At 35.6% G+C, this 22,940-nt stretch overlaps 2 protein-coding genes across 17 annotated transcripts in view; one reads left to right on the plus strand and one right to left on the minus strand.

The window, feature by feature from the left end:
• nr1h5 (nuclear receptor subfamily 1, group H, member 5) overlaps positions 1 to 22,940 on the minus strand; it is a 612,581-nt gene that overhangs the window by 551,352 nt on the left and 38,289 nt on the right. The window lies entirely within an intron of this gene.
• Positions 1 to 22,940, plus strand: part of tjp2b (tight junction protein 2b (zona occludens 2)) — a 197,722-nt gene that overhangs the window by 68,877 nt on the left and 105,905 nt on the right. For 3 of the 16 annotated variants that reach the window (XR_015496991.1, XM_087263116.1, XM_087263123.1), the window contains exon 1: positions 237 to 465. The exons of 11 other annotated variants lie outside the window; for them this stretch is intronic. Coding sequence is in view for 4 of the 5 variants with exons in the window: in XM_087263116.1 (XP_087119242.1) it covers positions 415 to 465 (51 nt within the window). In the remaining variant the exon portion in view is untranslated. 16 annotated transcript variants of the gene reach the window in all.

The raw sequence follows: 22,940 nt of genomic DNA on the forward strand, positions 1-22,940 counted from the left end.
GATGTTTAATTAGAAATGTAATATATGAAAAAATATCAGTAAATAACATACTAAAATGATTCATTTTAATCTATAATTGTACTGCGTGTAGTTTATATCATATACGCGTTTCATATTTTATAACGCAGATCTAAAACTGAGACACGCGGATCCGCATCACACCCCTTTCCGCAATTGGTACAATCGTGAAGTAGGTTGGCTTGGGTTGAAAGTCGCTCGGAGCAAAAATGTTTCCCAGGGTCTGCCTTCTCGTGCTCAGACGCTGATCGCTCCACCAGGGACGATTTCACAAGGATCTCTTGCTCAAAGCCATGCTGAATCCTAGAGGCTGACGACAGCGACAGATCACAAATAATCGCTCTTATTCCAGCGCCGAAGTAGTTTTTTTCTTCCCTTAAACACAAAGGAATCAGGATGCCCGTGAAAGGTGGAGGAGTTGCTTATCCGAATAAAAGCGAGAATGTTGTAAGTATCACTGTTGGAGAAATGCGATGTTCAGTTTTAAATGTTTGTTCGGGAAGTTAAAACTTATGGGTAAAAGAATATATAAGCGTTTTGATACGGCATATTAATTTTGTTTATGATAATAATAACGTTAATAAGGTTGTTTGACGGAGATTGGTTTCAGCCAATGGAATTCAGCACCGTGAACTTCACCTGTTGAGTTTTTCTTTGGGCGGATAATACTGTAAACAGCGCTCTCCTGTCAACTTTATCACACTTTTATATCGATTTTTTCTGTTATTCCAGTGGTCTTAAAGTAGATGTAACTATGTGTTCTTGTCATTTATAAACGCCCACGGTTGAATACCATTTCGTGGAAACCAAACGGCGAATTGTTTGTTGTTGCTTTCGTTTTGGAGTCTGTCTTGTCTTGGAGTGTGTTGACATGTTTGGCCTGAAAAGATTGAAGTTTGACACTTGTCATTTTGCTTGTGTTCCGGTGGACTTTGGATAGATTGACACGAGTCATGACATACTGGCATAGTTGTTTTTAGTGAGCCTATTATTCAATGAATGTGCATTCATCATTCGAAATTTGCTAATATTAGAGATTTAAGTATATTCTGTTAAATATATATTTGAGGCATGGGCCTGTATAAGAGTCTGATCGAATGGTACCGAATTCCAGTATCGTGATAACCCTAAGAGAAACTGTGACCTGCATTTTACAAAATGTAAATAAAAGGCAAAAATTTTATTTACTTTATTTATATTATATTTTATTTATATTTTATTTCTATTGTCATCAAAGTATCAGTTAAATGAATTATGCACATACTGTATATGAATGAATATAAAAATGAACAAAACTAATCCTTTCAAGCTCTAGATCATGATAAGCTTTGTTATTCAGTCAAGCAATTCCAAGTTTTTGACTTTTTTTTGTTTCTCATTCTTTTCATCAGCTCTAATATTTTATATCTAGTATTATTTCATATGAGTTCAACTAGTATTACATCAGAAAATAACTTGAAACATTAGTGATGCAGAAACTACTGTGAATGCCGGGACCAGCTTGGCTGTGTCTCATTAGAATAGTTAGTTGACTACAAGTTCTGAATCAGCAAAGCCGATGATGTCCAAAAATGCAGTCTAGGTAGGACGCTCACCATATTTTACAACTCCAACTTTGTTGCCTGTTGTTGCCTCATCCGAGTGGACGACTGATGTTGTCGCCTCAGTGTGGAGGTGTTGTGTTCACCCCAGTGGCCTCCTCATTTGGCTTGGTATTTTCTGTCTGGTTTGGCCCAGCGGGAGAGCAGCTTGGGCTGCAGATTATCAGACCTCATTATTCAGGAGCAAAGAGGCCTGATTCTGATGTTAGGATGGGAAGAGCTGTTATAATCACAGCCAGATTTACAGATTCTCCAGAGCCAATCTTCTTATACCCACACTCACAAAACTGATTTAAAGTCTTTACCACTTCACCACTTCTTCTTGCATCACTGCATTTAAGTAACTTGGGGGAAAGTTTGTGGAGATGTTTTTGTGTAGAACATGTACAGTTGTGCATCTCTCATACATTCAAAGGCAATAATAGTATTGTTATAGACTGTAAAAATATTTGTAAATTAGCAAGTGTTTGTATTTTGAGATTTATAACTTTATTTTTGCTTTTAAGTTACATTATAAGGCATTGATCTTTCTTCCAGCAACTTTTAACTGTGAAAAGTTAGAAAAAGTGACCTTTATTAACATTTTCAACAGTTTAAATTGATATACTGTATTGTCTGGGTTGGTGTTGAATAGGGTTGGGCCGATAGACAATGCCATCGTCCATCACCAGTGGCCAATAGGCAACACAATGCTGAGCCGGCATCGCCGATCCTCAGCCCCCGTCGCAAACCCGCTCACGAAAAACACACTTAGACCCCGTTTAAACTAATACGTCTTAGTGTTAAATTGCCTTTTTATAACGAAAATGATCCACATCCACACTGTGTTTTACCTAGCATTTCTAAACAGCCCTCCGTCTGCTGAAAACGCACATCACATGACCACACACACACACACTGTCCTGTGCTCCTTTGAGCTCCTGAGAGCAGTGCATGTCAGACAGTTTATCAAGGATGTACCGCTGGATCACGTCTCACTATAGTTGTTAAACGCGATATTCAGACATCCCAAGTTCTGGGAGTCTCTATGCATTTGCTGGACTCATAATGCCCGCAAACGAGTCATAATCTCCATGAAATCACGCGTCTCCCTCCCGGTCCTCAAATAAGTCGCGCACCCTTCTCACCCCGGATCCCTCCTTGATCTTCAGACACGTCGCGCGCACTGTCAACCCCACCCCCCCTCTCACATGATTGTCCATCGTGATGTTTCACATTAGACATCGTAGTACGATGCCAAATTAGCCGACATCGCCCAGTCTTAGTGTTGAATAATATGGTGCAAAAACCTTGTAATAAACTGCCAGTATATTTTCTGTTAGTTTACACACTTATTACTCTATATATTATTTATTTTACATTATATTATTTCAAACTACTAAAATGTCAATAAAAGTCTTTTTGTTAAACTGTAGAGTCGAATTTCAACATCAAAAGTCGACAGAGCAGAGATTACCATCCCATAATGTAATTCACAACCATAAATAAACAGAAAACACCTGTGAAACACAAAATATAGAAACTATTTTGTTTACTCAAGTCACTTGCATGAGCTGGGACTCAAACCAGTGACCATCTTGCTGTGATGCGACAGTGCTAACCACTGAGCCACCGTGCCTCCAGAAACTTAACTAACAGATTTTTACAGTGTACATGTGATTGCTGGACCTAATGTGATTTGTCAACCTCCAATGATGATTTTTAAATTAATCTTCGTTAAGCTCTTTTTACATAATGTGAGCTTTTGTTGTTGTGTATCAATCTTTAAAAATTTTTTTTGAAATGTAGCCAATTGTACTTTATATTTCTAGTCTTTTTAATTTACATTTACATTTATATTTATTTCTTGTTGTATTTTTATTTTATCAAACTTTTTTTTGATGAACAATGTTGTCATTCTGTGCTTTCATGCTACTGTGACGCATTTGCTTATGACAACCAACTCATTTGCATCGACGCCCAGATCAAAAATAGGCATGGCAATGCCTGGAGTGATGTCATTGATTTCATACCGCCATTGATTTTTTCATTTTGTGTGTAGCTGAACTTGAGTTCAATTTAAGAGATGCTATATATATAGTGAAATAATTCGTTTGAACTGAAAATTGTTTCTATGACTTCGCTCTCTACTGAATGTAGTGCACAAGTTACGTTTGTTTGTTTGTTTGTTTGTTTGTTTGTTTGCTTTATTTATAGAGCACATTTAAAAACAACAGATGTTGACCAAAGTGCTTTACAAAACGACCAGCATACAAAATCTATACCTATATATAAAAAAATTGCAAAATATATAAAACAGATTAAAATTAATTACAATCAAAGGCAAGAGACAGAAGGTGATTTTTTAGATGAGACTTAAAAGCACCAAGTGAAGAACATGACCGGATCTGTAAAGGCAGACCATTCCACAGTCGGGGGGCTGCAGCAGAAAAAGCCCTGTCACCTCTTGATTTCAACCGCGTTTTGGGGACAACTAGCTGAAATGTGTTTTCAGACCTGATTGGCCTCAATGAAGTGTGCCAGTGAAGAAGCTCAGAAATGTAAGTCGGTGCCAGACCATTCAAACTTTTAAAAACTAGAAGCAATAATTTATATTGAATTCTAAATTGGACTGGGAGCCAGTGAAGAGACAATAAAACCGGTGAGATACTAGAGAATTTTTTTGTCCCAGTTAAAAGCCTAGCAGCTGCATTTTGAACCAGCTGCAGGCGTGCTATTGATGCCTGTGAAACTCCAGAATACAAAGAGTTACAGTAGTCCAGTCTTGACATAATAAAAACATTAATGACAGATTCCAGCTCATTAAAAGAAAGAAAAGGCTTCAATTTGGCAATGTTCCTTAATTGATAGAAACCACTTTTGACGACTGAGTTTATTTGCTTGTCAAACTTTAACTCAGTGTCAAAAGTAACTCCAAGATTTTTTACGTGACTGTGGACCTTAGGCTTGATCGAACCTAATTTATTAATTGTAGATTCACAGACACTCGGAGGACCAAACACTACTACTTCAGTTTTTGATTCATTCAAGTGTAAGAAATTACCAGCCAGCCATTCCTTAATCTCGTTAAAACAGGTGAAAAAGGACTGTAAAACAGAATTTTCTCCCATTTTTATAGGCAAGTAAAGCTGAGTATCATCAGCATAGAGGTGGTAGCTTACATTATGCTTCTTACAAATTGCTGCCAAGGGAAGCATGTAGATAGAGAAAAGAGCTGGGCCCAAAATTGAACCTTGGGGGACACCACACTCCAAACGTGCAGATGAGGAAGAAAAGTTACCCAGTTCAATAGAAAAGGTCCTCCCTGAAAGATAAGAACTAAACCAATTTAAAACATTTCCTTGAATCCCAGCCCACAATCTTAAACGCTCAATCAAGATATTGTGATGTATTGTGTCAAATGCCGCAGTCAGGTCTAGTAAAATTAGAAGTGCGCATTTTCCAGAATCAACTGTCAGAAAAATATCATTAGACACTTTTAGGAGAGCTGTCTCAGTGCTATGCCGTGTCCTAAAACCAGATTGAAATTTGTCAAGAATGTCATTTCCAATTAAGTGACTAGAAAGCTGTTGAAAGACAACTCTCTCCAAGATTTTAGACTGAAAAGACAATTTTGAAATTGGTCGATAGTTTTTTAAATCTGATGAATCCAGATTGGGTTTTTTTAAAAGGGGTTGTACTACAGCATGCTTAAAACAAGAAGGTACAAACAAACAAACAAACAAACACAAGTTACATACAACACTATAGTGTTAATAGCCTAATATACAAATAATAGGGATGCTCAAAATTTCTGGTTTTCGTCTCAAAGAGAAAAAATTCTCCCTGGACTTGATCACTGTCAATAAAATTGGGCTGTCAATCTAATTATTGCAAAGCATTTTTAGGTTTGATTAATTTATTTTTATTTTTTTCAACCAAGTGCATTCTGAATTTTCAGTTTCGTCCCAGAATTTTCATTTCAGTGGATCCCAAATTAATATAGTTAATATAGTGCTGTTGGGCATGTTTTCATCCACTCTGGGGGGATTTTGAGTATTAATTTGGCCACAACTTTCTCTGTGTTTCAACAAATGGAATGATCTTTACTGACAAATCTTATTTTGACACCTATTCACCTACACTTGACCTCTTTTCAACAGGGAAAGCCACCAACAATTAGGAATACATGATTATATGGTGCCATAACTTTGTAATCGCAAAATGTCATTATAATGGAAGTCAGTGGGGCAAAAACAGCCACCAAAAACTAAAGTGGGTTTATTTAGAGTATTATTTAGATGATAAAAAGATCTATTGTGTTACAAAGAATCATTTTACAATTTTAAATCAAATTTTGAATCAAAAAAGAACTAACAGTTTAGATACAGTTTTATTGTTTTTGGCGTTTCATTGTTGAGTAATAAAGCATGTGGTGCACCATACTCAAATTCTAACCTAATCCACAAGAAGGCTTTCATTTCTGGCCAGTTGCCATTAATCTCCCACGAGGCCACTTGGCTTTGGTTTTCTGCTCCAATCATACCTTTTAATTAGGAGCCTGTTTGCGGATTTATACTTGGACATTATTTCCTCTGATAATAGACAAGCACATCCTGAATTTGAACATTTAGGCTTGTCGTTTTGAAACGCACAACAGATGTTTTTGGGCTGTTCTGTCTCCACATACAGCACACTACCCGTGTCTGTCTTATCACAGCTGGTTTGTTGCAAAAGCTTTATGCCAGGCACAGGGGGACTCGGTTTACATTCTTCTTGCACAGGCTGTAGCGGATGGACACAACAGCGGTTCCACCTGTCTCTCACATTCACTTTAAATGATTCAACTAATGAAGCCGCTAGTATGTGTTAATAATCTGTTTTGACACCCAAATTGCCCTCTTACTAAAGTCTAACCGGGGTGTGTGGCAAACTGGCAATTTTGTCAGTTGTTTCTCAAAGGGCAAGAGCTGTAATTTGCTTCTGCATGAAGTTATACTGTAATAATATATATATTTTGTTTCGCTTGTATAGATCTGACTAGGGCTGGGCGATATGGCCTTAAAAAAAAAAAAACAGATTTATTTTTCACAAAAAAAATCGATTTACGGTTTGAATCGACCTGTTCTAGAGCCTACAGCTAATCCATCTGCCAGATTCTGGAGTGCATTACAGGTCTAAAGAAAATTGTAAATGAAAAATAATCTTAAATAAAACAAATACATTTATAGAGATGGTACACAAGTATGTAATTTCACTCACCTGGGAAATGGAAGCCACGTGAATGGTTTGTGAGCACAATTAAGTGCACACAGCATGCCATATCATCTGATAATTGTAAGAAATAATTCCAAAAAGCAATTGACTGTAAAGCCACGTGAAACTAAATAAAAATGTGATTTATATGCCGAGTTCAGCAGCTAATCAGCCGGAATCAACTGAGGCGAATTGACGGGGACCAGCGAGACCTAGCTGTCAATCAAGTGGCCACGCCCTTACTTATGCATGTACTTAATATAACTTAATGTAAACAAAATGGATGAGTTATAAAGAAATATTCACCCCCTCACAGTTGTCATGAAGGGTACTATTAGCTATATGAACCAAAATCGTTCTTTGTACCAGGCTGTAAACACCTTTTTTCTGCTCTAAAGTTGGCCATTTTAACAGTGGGGTCAATAGAAATTTGCTCTATTATGGAGCCAGGACTAGCGGAATTTCGATGAATTGCAGTTTCAGTTACTTCCGTATTTGCTTCACGGGGGAGAGCGGGAGGTTGCCGCTTGGTTTGGCCAACATGAAGAAATTAAGTTAACTTTTTACAAATTGAAGTGGTTTGAACATAAAAAATTAAGTTTTCCCTCCCCCAAAAGATTAAAGAATTATGTTATTTCAGCTTATTTTAAATAAGTAGTTTAAACAAAAAGCAAACATCATTATCGCAGGACAATATATCTTACAGTAATTACACGGAACAATTTAGACCTCTGCACTGGATATTTTGGGCCTTTGCCCCTCTCACCATGGTGGACATCCTGTACACATGCACATCTATCAGTAGTTCAGTTTATACAAGCTCTGCCATCATTTGATCTCAGTAGGACACATGATGGGATGTCAAGATCTGTTCTCATGTGCTGTGATTTCCTGTCTTCTCATCAAAACGTACTTTAAAAGAAAAAAAAAAAAGATTGTTTTCTTTCAAAACGACTTGTTAAACGAAATCTTCTGACATTGCCGAAGTTGTTATTTCCTCCTTGGCCGCAAGGAATAAGATTGGGCTTATCTAAGAATGTACAGGATGAGGACAGTTTACAGTTTGCTTCCTCTGGTGCATTGCTTTCCTTTTTTGAACCGCACCACACCCTAAAGATTGTCGACCCTATGCACAGAGAAAACTCATTAGATCCCTCGGCTCTCTAGACGTCGACCTAATCGCCAGTTGATGACAGAGATTTCTGGGAAGTGCATCTCTGTCCACTTCTATCATGTTTGACATGACTCATATGTTGTGCGTTTTGTGATTCCAGGTCATGCTGTCTTTAAGTTTCCAACCCTTGTGGTTGAAAGTTTTTCCGCCTCCCTTAAGGGATTCATCAGTATGTTGTGTTTTTGTAATTTATTGTTAAATTAAATTAATAAAGTGTTGATTTGTAGTGGATGTGCTTCAGCTTGTTTTCAGCTTTCTGCAATTACTTGGTCATAAAATGATGCTTTATTTTAGCCGAAGGGCAAATTTGTTGTTTTGGAGCGCCTGTTTTGATTTCCCCTGAGAATACATTTCATTAGTGAACGCTTGCTGAGATAACTTTACAGAGGGGGGTGACAGCATGTAATTGTTTTTAAAAAACTAATCAGTATAAGAGTTAATATATAATCTTTTTAATCATTCTGTTATATTTTGTCATTGTTGCAGTTCCTAGAAAAGGTCTTGAAGATAGCATGAAATTGTCAAAATGTGAGAACATTGTGAAAAATGTTGTTCTTTTTTAAGTTTTCTGTTTGCAAAATGCATATCTCCGTATTTCTGGTGATCATGGTGTGAACAATATTGACTATATCTTCGTGTTTTTGCAGATACTATATTTTCAGTACTGAAAAATCCAAACAAATTCAGCTGTCTGTGTTTTTGTGGGTTAGTTAAAGTCAACGCCATTGTGAGCATTTATATCTCTGGGTTCTGTCGGTGCTGCACTAGCAATGACACTTAAACTGATGAGTAGTAGGGTTTTATGTTGTCCTGTGTCGAGTTTTTTTCCCAGTGCTTTGAGTTTACAAAAATGTGCACTTAACGCAGAAATATAAATTGGTCTTGAGTAGGGGTGTAATGATCACGATTGATCCATGATTCGTACAGATCACAACCCACAGTTTGGAAGGGCAAGTGCCCACTGACAGTTTTTTTTATTTTTTATTGACTATTAAGATTTTTTGCAGTGCAGAAATGCTAGTATTGTTCTAAAAATGGTCAGCTGCAAGTGTTTCTTTAACTTACATTGTTTTAAAAAAAGGTGTGTAATCTACTACCTGACATGCCCCGCCCCTTTCAAGACTTAAGGCTGATTTATACTATATATACGTATGCTACGGCGCTGACGCATAGCCCTTCGCCGTGGCCGTCGGCGTCACTGACGTGCACCTCTCAAAAAATTTAACTACACGTCGCATCAACGCATAGCACAAGCTCTGTGATTGGTCGGCTTGGTAGCGCTGACGAGTCTAGGTGGGACCGAGAGCCGCACGAATGGCGCAAACGATTGTTTACAAGTGTGGAGTCCCTTGAAGGAGCTCCGGATGGAAAGTTTTGTTTTGTGTTTACCTCAGTTAAAGTTGCTGCACGTCCGCCGGTTCCTGCCTCAAAATGAGTGAGTTTGAGTCACTTGTACAACCAGGAAGTGTTCAGGAAAAGCAAAACAGCAGCGAAGAAACTCGACACAGAGGAACATTTACACCTCACTGCCAACTAGCGTTTCGGAAGTGTTAATGCAGACCAACAGAGACGGCGCGCAGAAGTATAAATGCACAGCTGCGCATGTTGCCTGCGCCGTGAGTTATGCCGGTCACCTGACGCAGAAGTATAAACCAGGCTTTAACCACTCTCAATGACAGAGCAGTGATGAAGCAAAACACTATTGGCGTTTTTTTTTTAATGGTGGAGAGCTACTTTACCCCACCATTCTTCAACTTTAGATTGAGATTAAGACAAAGATCGAACAAAAATGCACATTTCAAAGCACCTCACGGCACCTGTTGAAACGCAATGCTAACATTGACAACAACAGAAAAAAGAACGCTTTGGTGGAAACCCACCCTATTTTCTGTCATGGATAAACTAAAGGAACACTACTAAGGCCCAATCTTAATTCTACTCCTTAGCCCCTTCCCCTATCCCAATTCTCTTTAGCTTGAAAGCGTAGGGCTAAGGTGAAGGGCTAGATCGCCCTTGAAACTGAGATTTTCGAGGACCACACTCAAAACTAAGGGGTAAAAATTTTTTCTATAATATATCAGCTACAATGGCAGCATTGGTATTTTTTAATTAAATTAGTTTTTGTTGTCATTATCACGAACAAGCTTATGTTTTAATACATTCATAATGACGCTCTTGTTTACCATCATGGATAAAAAAATGCTAAAATAAAAAAATGCTAAAAACTTTAATCCATAATAATATCTCCTGCATAGCAGTCCCACAACATACTCTTACATCTGACACTCGATGACAATCGAATACCCTGTCAGAAAAGTCTAGTGGCTGGAAATTACTTTTTCATGGTGCCTGGTATAATGTTAATGTCGTTTTCGTCTGGGTTACGCAGTGGCGCAGTAGGTTGTGCTGTTACCTCACAGCAAGAAGGTCTCTGGTTCGAGCCTTGGCTGGGTCAGTTGGTGTTTCTGTGTGGAGTTTGCATGTTCTCCCAGCATTTGCGTGGGTTTTTTCCAGGTGCTCCGGTTTCCCCCACAGTCCAAAGTCATGTGGTACTGGTGAATTTGCTAGGCTACAATTGTCCGTAGTGTATGAGTGTGAATGAGTGCTGCAGTGTTGTTCCATTTCTTAGGGGTAAATTTTGAAGCCCTTCCCCTTCACACTCTGTTTCAAGGGCCAAGGGGAAGAGGTACAAAATAGAATCTGGATTGGGCCTAAAACTATCAATAGGTGGTGGCAAATCCATGTCCTATTGAATGATTAACTTAACCATGTATTCAAATAATTTGTTTAAAACAGCTGATTTATTTGGATAGACGTTTTTGCAGCATGACCTGTGTACATAAACTGTGTAAATCAGCCCCCCCCCCCCCAATTCTTTTATAATGCCTCTGACTACAATGAAGTTAACAGTCCATTTAAGAATTACGACTAAACTGAAACTGAACAGATTTTTTTTTTAAATACTCCGATCGTGGCTGACTGAAATCATTTTATTAGATCTAGATACAATTAAATAATGAACAAAATTATTTTCACCATCAATTAAACCTGTTAGATCTGGTCATTATCTTTGAAAAAAACACACACTAATGTTTTAGGAATTACAAACATTTGCACAAATCCAATTATTGAGCAATTAGAGTGTGTCAGAGATGTGAGCTCAGACAGACAGCGGGAGAGGGGAGGACAGGAGCGAGCCGCTGGAGAACGTGGGATGATGGACGAATAAAAGACTTGTTTACTCTAGTGCACTGAGACACTGGCAGTGAAAGCCAAGCATTGTTCCTCCATAAACGCTCTCTGAAACAATGAAGCTCTCTTGCTAGAGAGACCCTCAGCGGATGAGAGTCTGACCACTGGAAATCTAGTAAGACTGCTTGTATTCGATATAAAAATCACCCAAGATCTACATGTTCGTGGAGGAAATCTTTAGTTGTTTTATTCCCCTGGTGTGTGTTGAGCTGTGTGTGTAAAGGGTGTAACTTTAAACATTGGGTATGTTTTGTAATCTAATGCTACAAGACCAAAAGCTCTATGTTGTTGTCATTGCTTTTCAGACACTAAAATGAAGGAAATAGCATAGTACAGTACAATAAACAGAGATTACCATTGGTATATCATATTAAATGTGTTAAGGTTGTGCAATATGACTATGTACAGCCTATAAATAAATAATTAAATAAATAGATATCAGATGGATTAAATAAAATTGTTTAAAAAAATAAAATAAGTTTCAAGTTGTTTCATATTATGCTGTTAATTAGTTTATGGTGTCGCAAAATTTGTAGTTTACAATAATACTTTTTTCATCAATTTGGATGATCACAGTGTTACATTTTATTTACAGTCTGCATAATATTTAGCATTATTTGTATGTTGGGCCTGTAATCATTAATTTTTTTATTTAATTTTCATTTATCAAATACAGTTAAAGTCACAATTATTAGCCCCCCTGAATTATTAGGCCCCCTGTTTGTTTATTTTCCCCAATTTCTGTTTAACGAAGAGATGCATTTTTCTGCATAAAAACGTGCTGGATAAGTTGGCGGTTCATTCCGCTGTGGGGACCCTGGATTAATAAAGACAAGAAAATGAATGAATGAATGAATGTGTGTATACAGGGCACCAACAGTTTCATTAGTTTGCCTTTTTTAATACTTCTGTTGTCCCACAATTTAAAAGCAATATCGAATTTTTCAATAGTTTATTTCAGTCAATTTTTAATAATCCATTTTTTTAAGTTATTTCAGTGACCACTTTAGTTTTTCGCTCTTCAATGGAAAGGTACCTACAAATATGTCCAAGTCTGTGCAGTATATCTTCCCATACACCTCCACCTTGAGCTCAAAGGTATAATTTACTTTTAAATAAACAAAAGGGCACATTAGCTATAAGAAATAATCCCTACTCTTACCATATAAAGACCACAAACTTTCAAATGTCAATATGAATTAGGGCTGCACGATATTGGATATATCTGACAATGCAATATTTTGTTTTGCTGCCATTCATATATTACGATATGAATAAAATTTTACCAGATGAAATTTTGAAAAATTTTATTAATTTAGATCTTAAGTCCTTTATCTAAGCAGTGCATTTGCAAAAAATATAATAAAATACAAGCAAATATAAATACGACAGAGCTAAAATAACAGTTGAATAAACAGTGCTTTGTGGTTTTCTGGCGAGTCTAACAGTATTCAAATATAGGAATTAAACAATCAAATGTCAAATAACATATTCCTCATCATTGTGTAAATAATTTTCAACAATAATATTTAATCTTTGAATCTCTAATGAATAATCTAATTCTGCAATGTGACTATTGCGGATACACACATTGTGATATTGACGTCCAAGCAATATATTTTTCCACCCTAATATGAATCCATTGTCCTCAAAAATGACACTAGCACTCTTCATCCCATCCTCTCCCCCATTGGCCTGTGGCTTCTAGCCTTTCGACATGTTTTGGTTTTTGAGGTTTCATTTATTTAGTGACTGCTCTCGAATTCCCAGCGGAGTGCTACTCAATCACTCACAAACATCTTGGTGTCCCTTATGGAGAAACCCAGGCAGGCGGGTTTGTGTCGTCTGCTGTGAGTAAAGAGAGTCTCCTATGTTCCTCATATTACTGTTCATCTCGTGGACAGGAAGCTTTGATCTGATTGGCTGAAGCTGTGCAGTTTGGGCGGGTCCCTCTGCCCTTATATGTCCTTGAGGGCAGATCTGTTTTGTTTAGTTTTTTTGGTTATGCAAAGCATTGTGGGAAGTATACAGGTGTAATGCGCTACCTTCTTATCATTTGTTTGTTTTGTTTTAACGCGATTACTCAGCAAAAGGGAGGAATGTGGATATTCGATGAGCCCGGATCTGTTCAAGCGCTCGACTTGAGAAATGCTGCGCAATGATGGCTGTTAGGTTTCTGCATCAGGTAAACTCTGCAGGAGATGAAATGGGTATTAGTGTGCACTTGATACCTGCTGGAAAACCAGACACCGGCTGACCATAGAGCAGGCTCGAATTGTGCTTTATGAACAGTGCTTGGAAATAAAATGCTTTTTATTTTTAGACTGTAGCTGGACTTTTGACCTGAAGCTGGTCTTTCAGAGGTGCATAATGTTGCCTGAGGGAATGGAGTGTGACTGCAATTACTGAATCAAGTCAAGCAAAACTAGATTATGCAAATACTTGAAGAGCTTGAGCTGAAAAACTGAATGTAATTCATGACTTTCATTGTGCGTTTTATTTCATTCGTCAAGGTTTTACTTTGTTAGAAGTTACAGCATTACAGTGCATGCTCAAGCTATTGATGCTTCTAACTAAATATGGATTTTAAAGTATTTCAGAATATTTTGTTGGCTTGTGGAAGATTTAGAGTTGGATTCTGATCTTTTTTTCTGTTCATGAGTATGAATTTAATAAAAATGGCCAAACCCATAGGAAGTTTGAAGTCACACGGAATAAATGCATTCTGGGAAGTGAAGTGTTCTTCCATTCTTGAGCACCAAAACCAAATCTGTCTGTCTTTCTATTATTTGTTTATTCATTTTTAATGTAATTTATTCTTTAGGCCCTACCTTATATTAAGTGGCCTTAATTACTATGTTTACCTAATTACTTAAATTTAATCATTTAGTATAAGGCACTTTGCATGCACATACAGTAGATGGTTTAACATTGTGCTAATATTTTAAAAATGAAATGCTTGTAGTTACATCTGCAATTAATTTCTGTAACTACAGTATATTTAGAATTACACTGTTGACCCATTCTTTACCTTAACCCGACCTTAAACTTCCCCACACATCCAGACTTGTACTAGGCATGGGCCGGAATAAGATTCTGACGGTATGATAACCTTGGGTAAAAATATTACGATTTCACAATATAACGGTATTGTAATCGCTGCTCTAAAAATTTGTTCTTTTTAAATGTCTGCATAAAAGACAACAACTTTTTTTCCCAGTGAACATGGTATATATTTTTTTAAATTTAGAATATTCTGAAACAAATGTCAGGCTTAATAATTAAATTAAGTTGGGAATTTTGCTGTCTTAATTAGTTTCAAAAATACAGATTTTCTACTTGGAAAAAGCATATTTGGATATCTTTTGTTTTTTGTTAAAGCAAGCCTCTGCACTATTCAGGTCTACAGCATGCTGTATGTTGGTTTATACAAGATTTGCTTTTCAGATGTTTCCTAAATCATGGACTGAGCAGTAACTTGTGATGTGGAGGCTTCTTTTCTATTGTTGCCCCTTAAAAAAACACGTAAAAACATAATAAAACTTACAAACACCTTAATTACAGTATAACAGAAAATGTTAAAGGTTTTAAAACATTGTGTTTTCAGAAAAGCAGTATACCTTAAAACCAGTTATCATCCCATGCCTAACCTGTACCTAAACTCACCCATATTCCATTACTATCTGCACCAGTAGTGTTGTGCAAAACTATATGAACACAATATGTGTATATACAAAGTAATTAAGGCCACTAAATATAAAGCAGGACTGTTATTTATTCTGTTGTATCATTGTTCCTTTTACTGTTTGTTCTATTGTTTTGTCATTCTCTGTCATTTGGTCATTTTGTCCATCTACAGTGCATCTGGAAAGAATTTATAGCGCTTCACTTTTTCCACATTTTATGTTACAGTCTTATTCCAAAATGGATTAAAATAATTTATTTCCTCAAAATTCTATACACAATACCCCATAATGACAATGTGAAAAAAAGATTTTTGGAAATTGTTGCAAATTTATTACAAATAAAAAACCTGAAAAAATCACACTTGCATAAGCATTCACAGCTTTTGCTGTGAAGCTCTTAATAAATTTGCAAAACTTTTCACATTGTCATTATGGGGTATTGTGTGTAGAATTTTGATGAAATAAATGAATTTTATCCATTTTGGAATAAGGCTGTAATCTAAAAACATATACAACAATACTTTGCAGATGCACTGTATATTTGTTATAGTGAGCGCTTCATTTTATCGTCCTCTCAATCATTGTATTGTTCTGTCATTTATATCTATTGCTTGGTCATTCAGTGTTGTTTTTTTTAGCATTCATACCTTCATTCTGTCTATTATTAGTTCAATTATTTGTTTCATTATTCTGCCTGTTGTTTGTTTGTTTGTTTGTTTGTTTGTTTGTTTTAGCCTACTATTATTTCATTGTTCTACTTTGCATTCCTTCTGTCATTCTATCTATAATTCTATTGTTGTTTTATTGGTAACAGTTTTTTTGATGGTCCAGTTGAGTATTAGCAAACTGTCTGCTTAATATCTGTTGACATGCTCCTTCAACATTTAACTGACTATAAGAAACATTGCAAGTACATGTCAATTTACACTAAACCCAACCCTAATCCCAACCCAACAGTCTGCTTATAATCTTATGAGAATTAGTTGGCATGTAGATGCATCGTAATTTAAATTCAACAAACAGACCATCAAAATAAAGTGTGACCGTTTTATTTTATCTATTGCTTGTTGTGTCTACCGTTTTTTTTGTCATTCTTTCTATCATTGTTAGTTTTAGTTGATTTTTTTTCTGCCATTTGTCCTGCTGTTCTTTTCTTCATTCCTTCATTCTATTGTGTGGTCATTCTTTCTATACATCTGATGTTTGTTTTATTTATTCTTTCCATCTTTTTTTATTTTACCGTTTTGCCTGTGGCATGGTGGTTCTTGTTTGTTTTATTATTTGTTCATTTATTCCTTCCGTTAATCTACCAATTTGTATGGTTCTATCAGTCATGTATATCTCGTTCTACTCTCCGTTTCTCCTTATTTTAGCAAAATTATTTCATTAGTATGTAGTTACTTATTGCGAGGAATGTTGTTTTTATTTGATAACGCATTGACTTTGGCTTGTTTTACATTGTTGTTGGTTTGTTTGGCACTTCATTGCTTGCTTTGCTTTGAGCTGGTTAGTTAAGAAGACTGCACGCATCTGTTTACCAACCTCGAGAGAACCATAAACAGTAAATATTTTGATGAACGCAGTTTCATTTTTCAGCACAGCCTGTTTCTGTTTCTTTTTCTATTTCTTGGTTGTTTGTAAAATAACCTTTTCTTTAGGGATCAGTGAAATGTGTTGACATGTTTGAATAATCAGAAAACAAACTCGGATAAAATGCCAGTGGATAGTTTTAATAACAAAATACCATGTACAAAAAAAAGTGTTAGATTATGTTTTGACTCACTTACACACAATCCTAAAAGGCTTCAATCTGATTATGTTGATGAGTGTACGTGAGGAATGTAGTTGTAACCAAACAGGACAGACACGAAAACATCTGAAAAACTTGAACTAAATTCAGCATTCAGGCGTTTGCTTATTGACGAAGAAGAGTCGGACACGGACATGTTTGTGGAATGTAGGGTCGGGTCAGATGGGAAGTGGATAAAATTAGTCTGCGCTATGCACATGCCTGAGAGTTTGTCTGTTTGAATAGATGTTTGGGTGTGCATTAAGCGTGGTTTCCTAATGACCTGTTGTTTTGGGGATGAGCAAGCTTCGCACATCCTCTTTTTACTAATCATTATTAGATGCTATTGTTTTACCATCATTGTTTACCGTGCAAGCTTGACCTCTTTCCCAGAGCTGTTTTATAAAAGGCTTGGTGAGAGATGCTTCAATGTGAAATTCACCAAAATAAGGTCACGCGACCCTTCAATCTCATTGCGAGATCATGGGAAGCTTGCCGCTGTTCTGGATTAGACGCCTCCTCATTCCGGGGATGTAAAATCAGTGTGGCAGAATAACCGGCGCCTCTCTTTGCACTTGTCCAGACATTTTTTTTTTTGGTGTGTGTGTGAATTTTAGCTAGTAGCATCAGATTGCACAGCAGGAATTCTCTGTAAGGAATGTAAGACTTGAGAGGTTGGAAAGCATGGTAGAAGATAACACGCTGACCTTCAGATCTCCTTACAGCGTGTTCTTCAGTGTCAGAATGGTTGTGATGTTTGTGGGTTTTAGATATTTGCCACACAGGGTTGCTGTGATTGTGCCATCGGCAGCCTTCGCCGTAACCCTGACATGACCTAAAAATACCAGCACTCCTCCAGCTTCATTCCTCCTGTCTGTCTCTGCTTCTATGAAAATCATCAGTCGCTCGCTAAGGCATGTTGTTTAAGGATGCATGCATGTACTTGAACAAACATGCTAAGTTAAAGTTGCATGCAAAGGGTTGAACTCTTGTAAATGGAACGGCTAAGTGCTAATGTTCTTATCCCAACGTTCTCAATGCCTTAAAGGGTCATGAAACACCAAAAAACATTTTTCACATATTTCACAAAAAAATGAAAATTGGTTGTTTTTGTGTTATTTCAAGCAAATTTGTTCTTCCGGTTTGAAAATAAATTTTCAAGCTGCGTCACGGCGATTAGATCCCCATGTTAATTCCAGCATGGAGACTGGATGTCTGTTCTGGCGGGTACAAAGTGACGTCTTTGAGTTTTCATCAATAATTCAAGAGATAGACTTGGTTTGAACCAATCAGTGCATTCTATTGTGAATGAGGTGCAACTTCATTAACATGCATGATATAGCTTCGAATACTGTTTTTACCTCTTACAATACTCAGATGGCAGAGAGACCCCAGGTTGTGGTGCCAACCATAGTAAAAGAAGTGGAAGAAGAAAATCGTTTGGAGACATGGGTTGTCAGTGTTGCGTTTGTAAATGTGCTGCAACACAGGTTTTGTTTTCAATTCCCCGCTATGAGAGTGCAGCTGGACTCACGTGTGGATTACAGTGGTCTGCTAACACGTGACAAAAATATGTTTGTGAGTAACATTGTTTAACCCGAGAGCTTTTCACATCTGGAAATGGTGAAATCTGGATTTGCCGCTCCCCCTTTTAAAAAAAGCTGCGGTTCCAGTTGGTGTTGACTGTCGTGTCTGCACAGATTTGGTAAGTGTGCGATCAGTGTTCTTTGTTTATGTTTATTCAGAGTAGAGCTGCACAATTAATCGTTAAATGATCACGATCTCGATTCGACCCCCTAGACGATCTTAATCCAGCATTTCTACGAATCTGTTAATCATATTTTCAAGTCCAGGAAAGAAGAAAAGGCGACTGCACGAGTCTTTTCACTGTTTCACCCACGATGCTCAGTGACATTAACACCTCCAAATGATGTTAAACGAGTCACATACTGTATTCATAAGGTATAATTCACCTAAAAATGTCATTTTTGTCTTCATATAATGATGTTTTCGCGATCGGGAAATCACACGTGACGAGGTGTTGACCGTGAGCTGTTATCACAGAGAGGGCGCGCGCGCTCTACTTATTGATAGACGTGCGGGTCTACTTTAGTGAACATAACTTGCATTTGTTGCGAGTAACAGGTAATACAGTTGTAAATAATATTCTGTTTGTGGCACAGAGTATGAACAAGCACTTAGCAGTCAGAATGAAACCGAAAGTGTGCAGTTCATTTAAATGATCGTATCGCATTATCGTATCGATTTATGATTATGACTAGCATTTGATGTTTTTTTCTTTCATAGCGAACCCACAGTTGTGCATGAAAATAAATGTTTACAATGTCAGTATTACTACTCTAGCCTATATTTTGTTGAATATAATCTGATAATGGCAAATGTCTGATTTTACCAGTGAATAAAATTGTCTAATATGACAGATTGGAAGCATATATCTCAAACATAATTCAACATCAGAATTATTAAAAGTAAAATATAATTATTTATAGAAACCATTAGACCTACACATAATATTATTATCGAGGTTGTGCCATAGGTTTGTTTTTACCATACGTTTATTTTACATCTACAGAATCGTGAGAAAATCGTGATCTTTATTTTAAGCAAAAATATCGTGATTCTCATTTTAGCCAGAATCGTGCAACTCTAATTCAGAGGCAAAGTTAGTATCATCAGCAGTACTCTTTCAGTTTTTAAAGACATACCTTAGTCAAAATGATTAAGTTTGCACTAAGTTAACATTACTACAATATTATTGACTGAAAACACCTTATATAGACTATCCTGTCACAAAATGTGTCAAAAATCCTACACAACGGTAATAGTTTGATTAAGGTGTTTATATTGAGAAACACCACAACGTAGAGACTTTTTATTTATCTATTTTTATTTATTCAAATTTTTCCATCCAACTGTGGCTCTACAGTAGCACAGCCTCTATTCATATTAGACAGATAAATAAATTGGCAGCTGCAGAGGACAGTTGTGAATGTCACTGATGATCAATGTGATATTGACTTCAAACAAACTCTCTTCAAAACAGATGGACACACTGTTAAGATGTACAGAAAATGGCCCTCAAAATGACCCTCAGCCTATACAGAGTAATACATCAGACATTTCTACACTTTTGAGTTTTTCTTTTGGCCCTTCACATTTATATCAGTCCATCCTCCATGCAGAACACAGCATGAGGAGAGCAACCCCAGATAACAGATAGGCGTTCAGCCCAGTTTCCAGTCTCCACTGTAACACTTTTGCTTTAGCCTGGATGCAGATGAGCTACATGAGGACATGACTGATAAACAGCCTGCATGACCACATTTACATTTTATAGGAGATCACAGATTTTCACAATGGAAAAAACGTGGATGGAATTTTTGGAATCCAGTCAGAAAAGCAGAATTAAATATGCAACATGTAATGTCATGGAAACTGGCAAATGTATCAGGAATAAATTAAAAAGTACTGCTGTACACTTTTCACGAGATAAGGAAATCAACAGATGAACTTTATTTCCATGAGCTTTTCAACACTTCATTTGATTTAAATGATCATATATTCAGAAGCTATAGACAAAATAAGCATGTTACTGGCAGGGTGTACTTGTCATAGTGAAAATGGTAATAATATTTAAGTTTTAAATAAAACTTGTTTACTGTTTTGTTTGTTTTGCACATCAAAACTCCTTGATATACTTCAAATATTATGACAGAATTTCTGTTGCACAGTAGAATGTAATGTTAATTTGACTATTTAAAAATAATATTACATTTATTTTTTCTATAAATGTAATCTATTTTAACTAGTGTAGAGTAAAATAAGCCTCTGAGAAATATTAATTGTATATTAAAATAATTAATATAATATTTATTATTATTAATAATAATAATAATAATAATAATAATAATAATAATCATAGTCATAATCAAAATCATAATAATAACAACAATTAAAGTAATTAGTAGTATTGTAATTATTATTATTATTGAAAATTTGGGAAATAGTAGCTTCATTTTCATGGGCTGCATATTAAAAACATTTTTAATATTATATATAGTGAATTTGAAAAAGTTGTGGCAGGAAAATGACTGTTGTATCATAGAATGTATCTCCAAAATAGTTGTAGTAGTAATAATAATGTTATTTTTATTAAAATAATTTCAATTAAAATAGTATTTTTCTAAATATCCTTCATATCACCCTAAAGTTTTTCTTAAATTAAAAAAATACAGAAATTGCTCAAGCCTAATATTCATGATGATTTAAGGCATTGGTTGTTTTCTTATATTTTATTACACCATAACAATGTAATTCAGACAAAATACAAATATTTAATAGTAATAATAAATTAATATTATTGTAATCATTATTATTTAAATTAGTGAAAAAGACAAGAATAGCCATGTTTTCACAGGTTGCATATTAAAAATATATATAATAGCGTGAATTTGAAGAAATTGTGGCAGAAAAATGACTGTTGTATCATAGAATGTACCTCTAAATAGTTGGAGTAGAAATAACAATAATAATTTATCATTATTATGAAAATAATTTTGATTCAAATAATATTTTACTACAGACCCCTTATAGCACCCTAAGAAGTTTTTTTTAAATACAGAAATTGCACAATTTTAAGCATCATTTGTTTACTTATATTTTATTTAACCATTAAAAATTTAATACAGACAAAATAATAATATTTAATAATAAAGAGTATAAATATTGTAATTATTGTTATTTAAATTATTGAAAAAAAATAAACAATAACTACATTTACACAACGGGATTTTTACACAACAACATTACAAACGGGTTGCTTATTAAAAAAAAAAAACGTATATAATAGCATGAAAATAAAGAAATTGTGACACAAAAATTACTGTTGCATTATGGAATGTACCTTCAAAATAGTTTCAATAATAATAATTATTATTATTTTATTTGAATGAGTTTTAATAAAAAAAGAATATTTTACTAAAGCGCCTTCATAGCACCCTAAAAACAGTTTTTCTTAAATTCAAGAAATGCAGAAATTGCACAAGCGTAATATTTTATGATGATTTTAGGCATGAATTGTTTAATTATATTTTATTTAACTATTAAAATGTAATTCAGACAAAATAATAATGTTTGATAATAATAAGAGTTCATATTATTGTAAATATTATTATTTAAATGATTGAAAAACAAGAAAAGCAGCATTTTCAAAATGTATATAATAGCATGAATTTGAAGAAATTGAGGCAGAAAAATGTCTCTTGTATTGTAGTATGTACCTCCAAAATAGTAGTAGTAATATTAATGTGTCTTTATTATCATAATAATTTTAATTAAAAGAAAATTTTGCTAAAAACCCTTCATATCACCTTAAAAAAAGTTTTTCTTAATTAAAAAAAATACAGAAATTGCACAAGCGTAATATTTAATGATGATTTTAGACATTAATCATTTACTTGTATTTTATTTAACCATAATAAATGTAGTTCAGACAAAATAATAATAATGATAAAGTAAGAAAAAAAAAACACATCTAGAAAGTCATTAATCAAATGAAAATGGAATTTGGGAACCAGTAGAATAAAATCTAATAAATATATATTAAATTAAAGCTGCAAGCAGCGATGATAGGGACCTCGCACCCGGGCTCACCGCCGCCCGGTGGCCTTACGATTGACAGAGAACAGCGAACAATAATAATTTAAGCCAATATATTTTTAAAAATCTAAGAAAATCACACATTTATGCCAAACTTTCTCCTGCCAGCAGGTGGCGCTATAACTGTGACTCACAATTGGCATGTAGATGTCTTCCGGAGAGGAATCTTATCAACCATGTGAAGTTTCAGGCACATGGGACATTGTGTGGCTGAGTTATAAGCCAAACTACCTTCTGCCAGCAGGTGGCGTTATGACTGACTCAATATTGTTATGTGAATGTGTTCAGGAGTGGACTTTTATCAACCATGTGAAGTTTCAGGCAGATCAGACATTGTGTGGTTCAGTTATAATAACTTCCTGTTCCATGGCGAAGCGTTGAGGTTTGTCATGCCACCACAGACACGCCCCTCTGCAAAAACTCTAGATCTTCACAATATATCATCGCTAGAGCTTTTAGATGACACCACTCTGTTTTGGTGCTGATACGGGAAAGTTTGTGGGAGG

The sequence above is a fragment of the Danio rerio genome, chromosome 8, assembly GCF_052040795.2.
Source record: "Danio rerio strain M-AB ecotype USA chromosome 8, GRCz13ab, whole genome shotgun sequence".
NCBI lineage: Eukaryota > Metazoa > Chordata > Actinopteri > Cypriniformes > Danionidae > Danio > Danio rerio.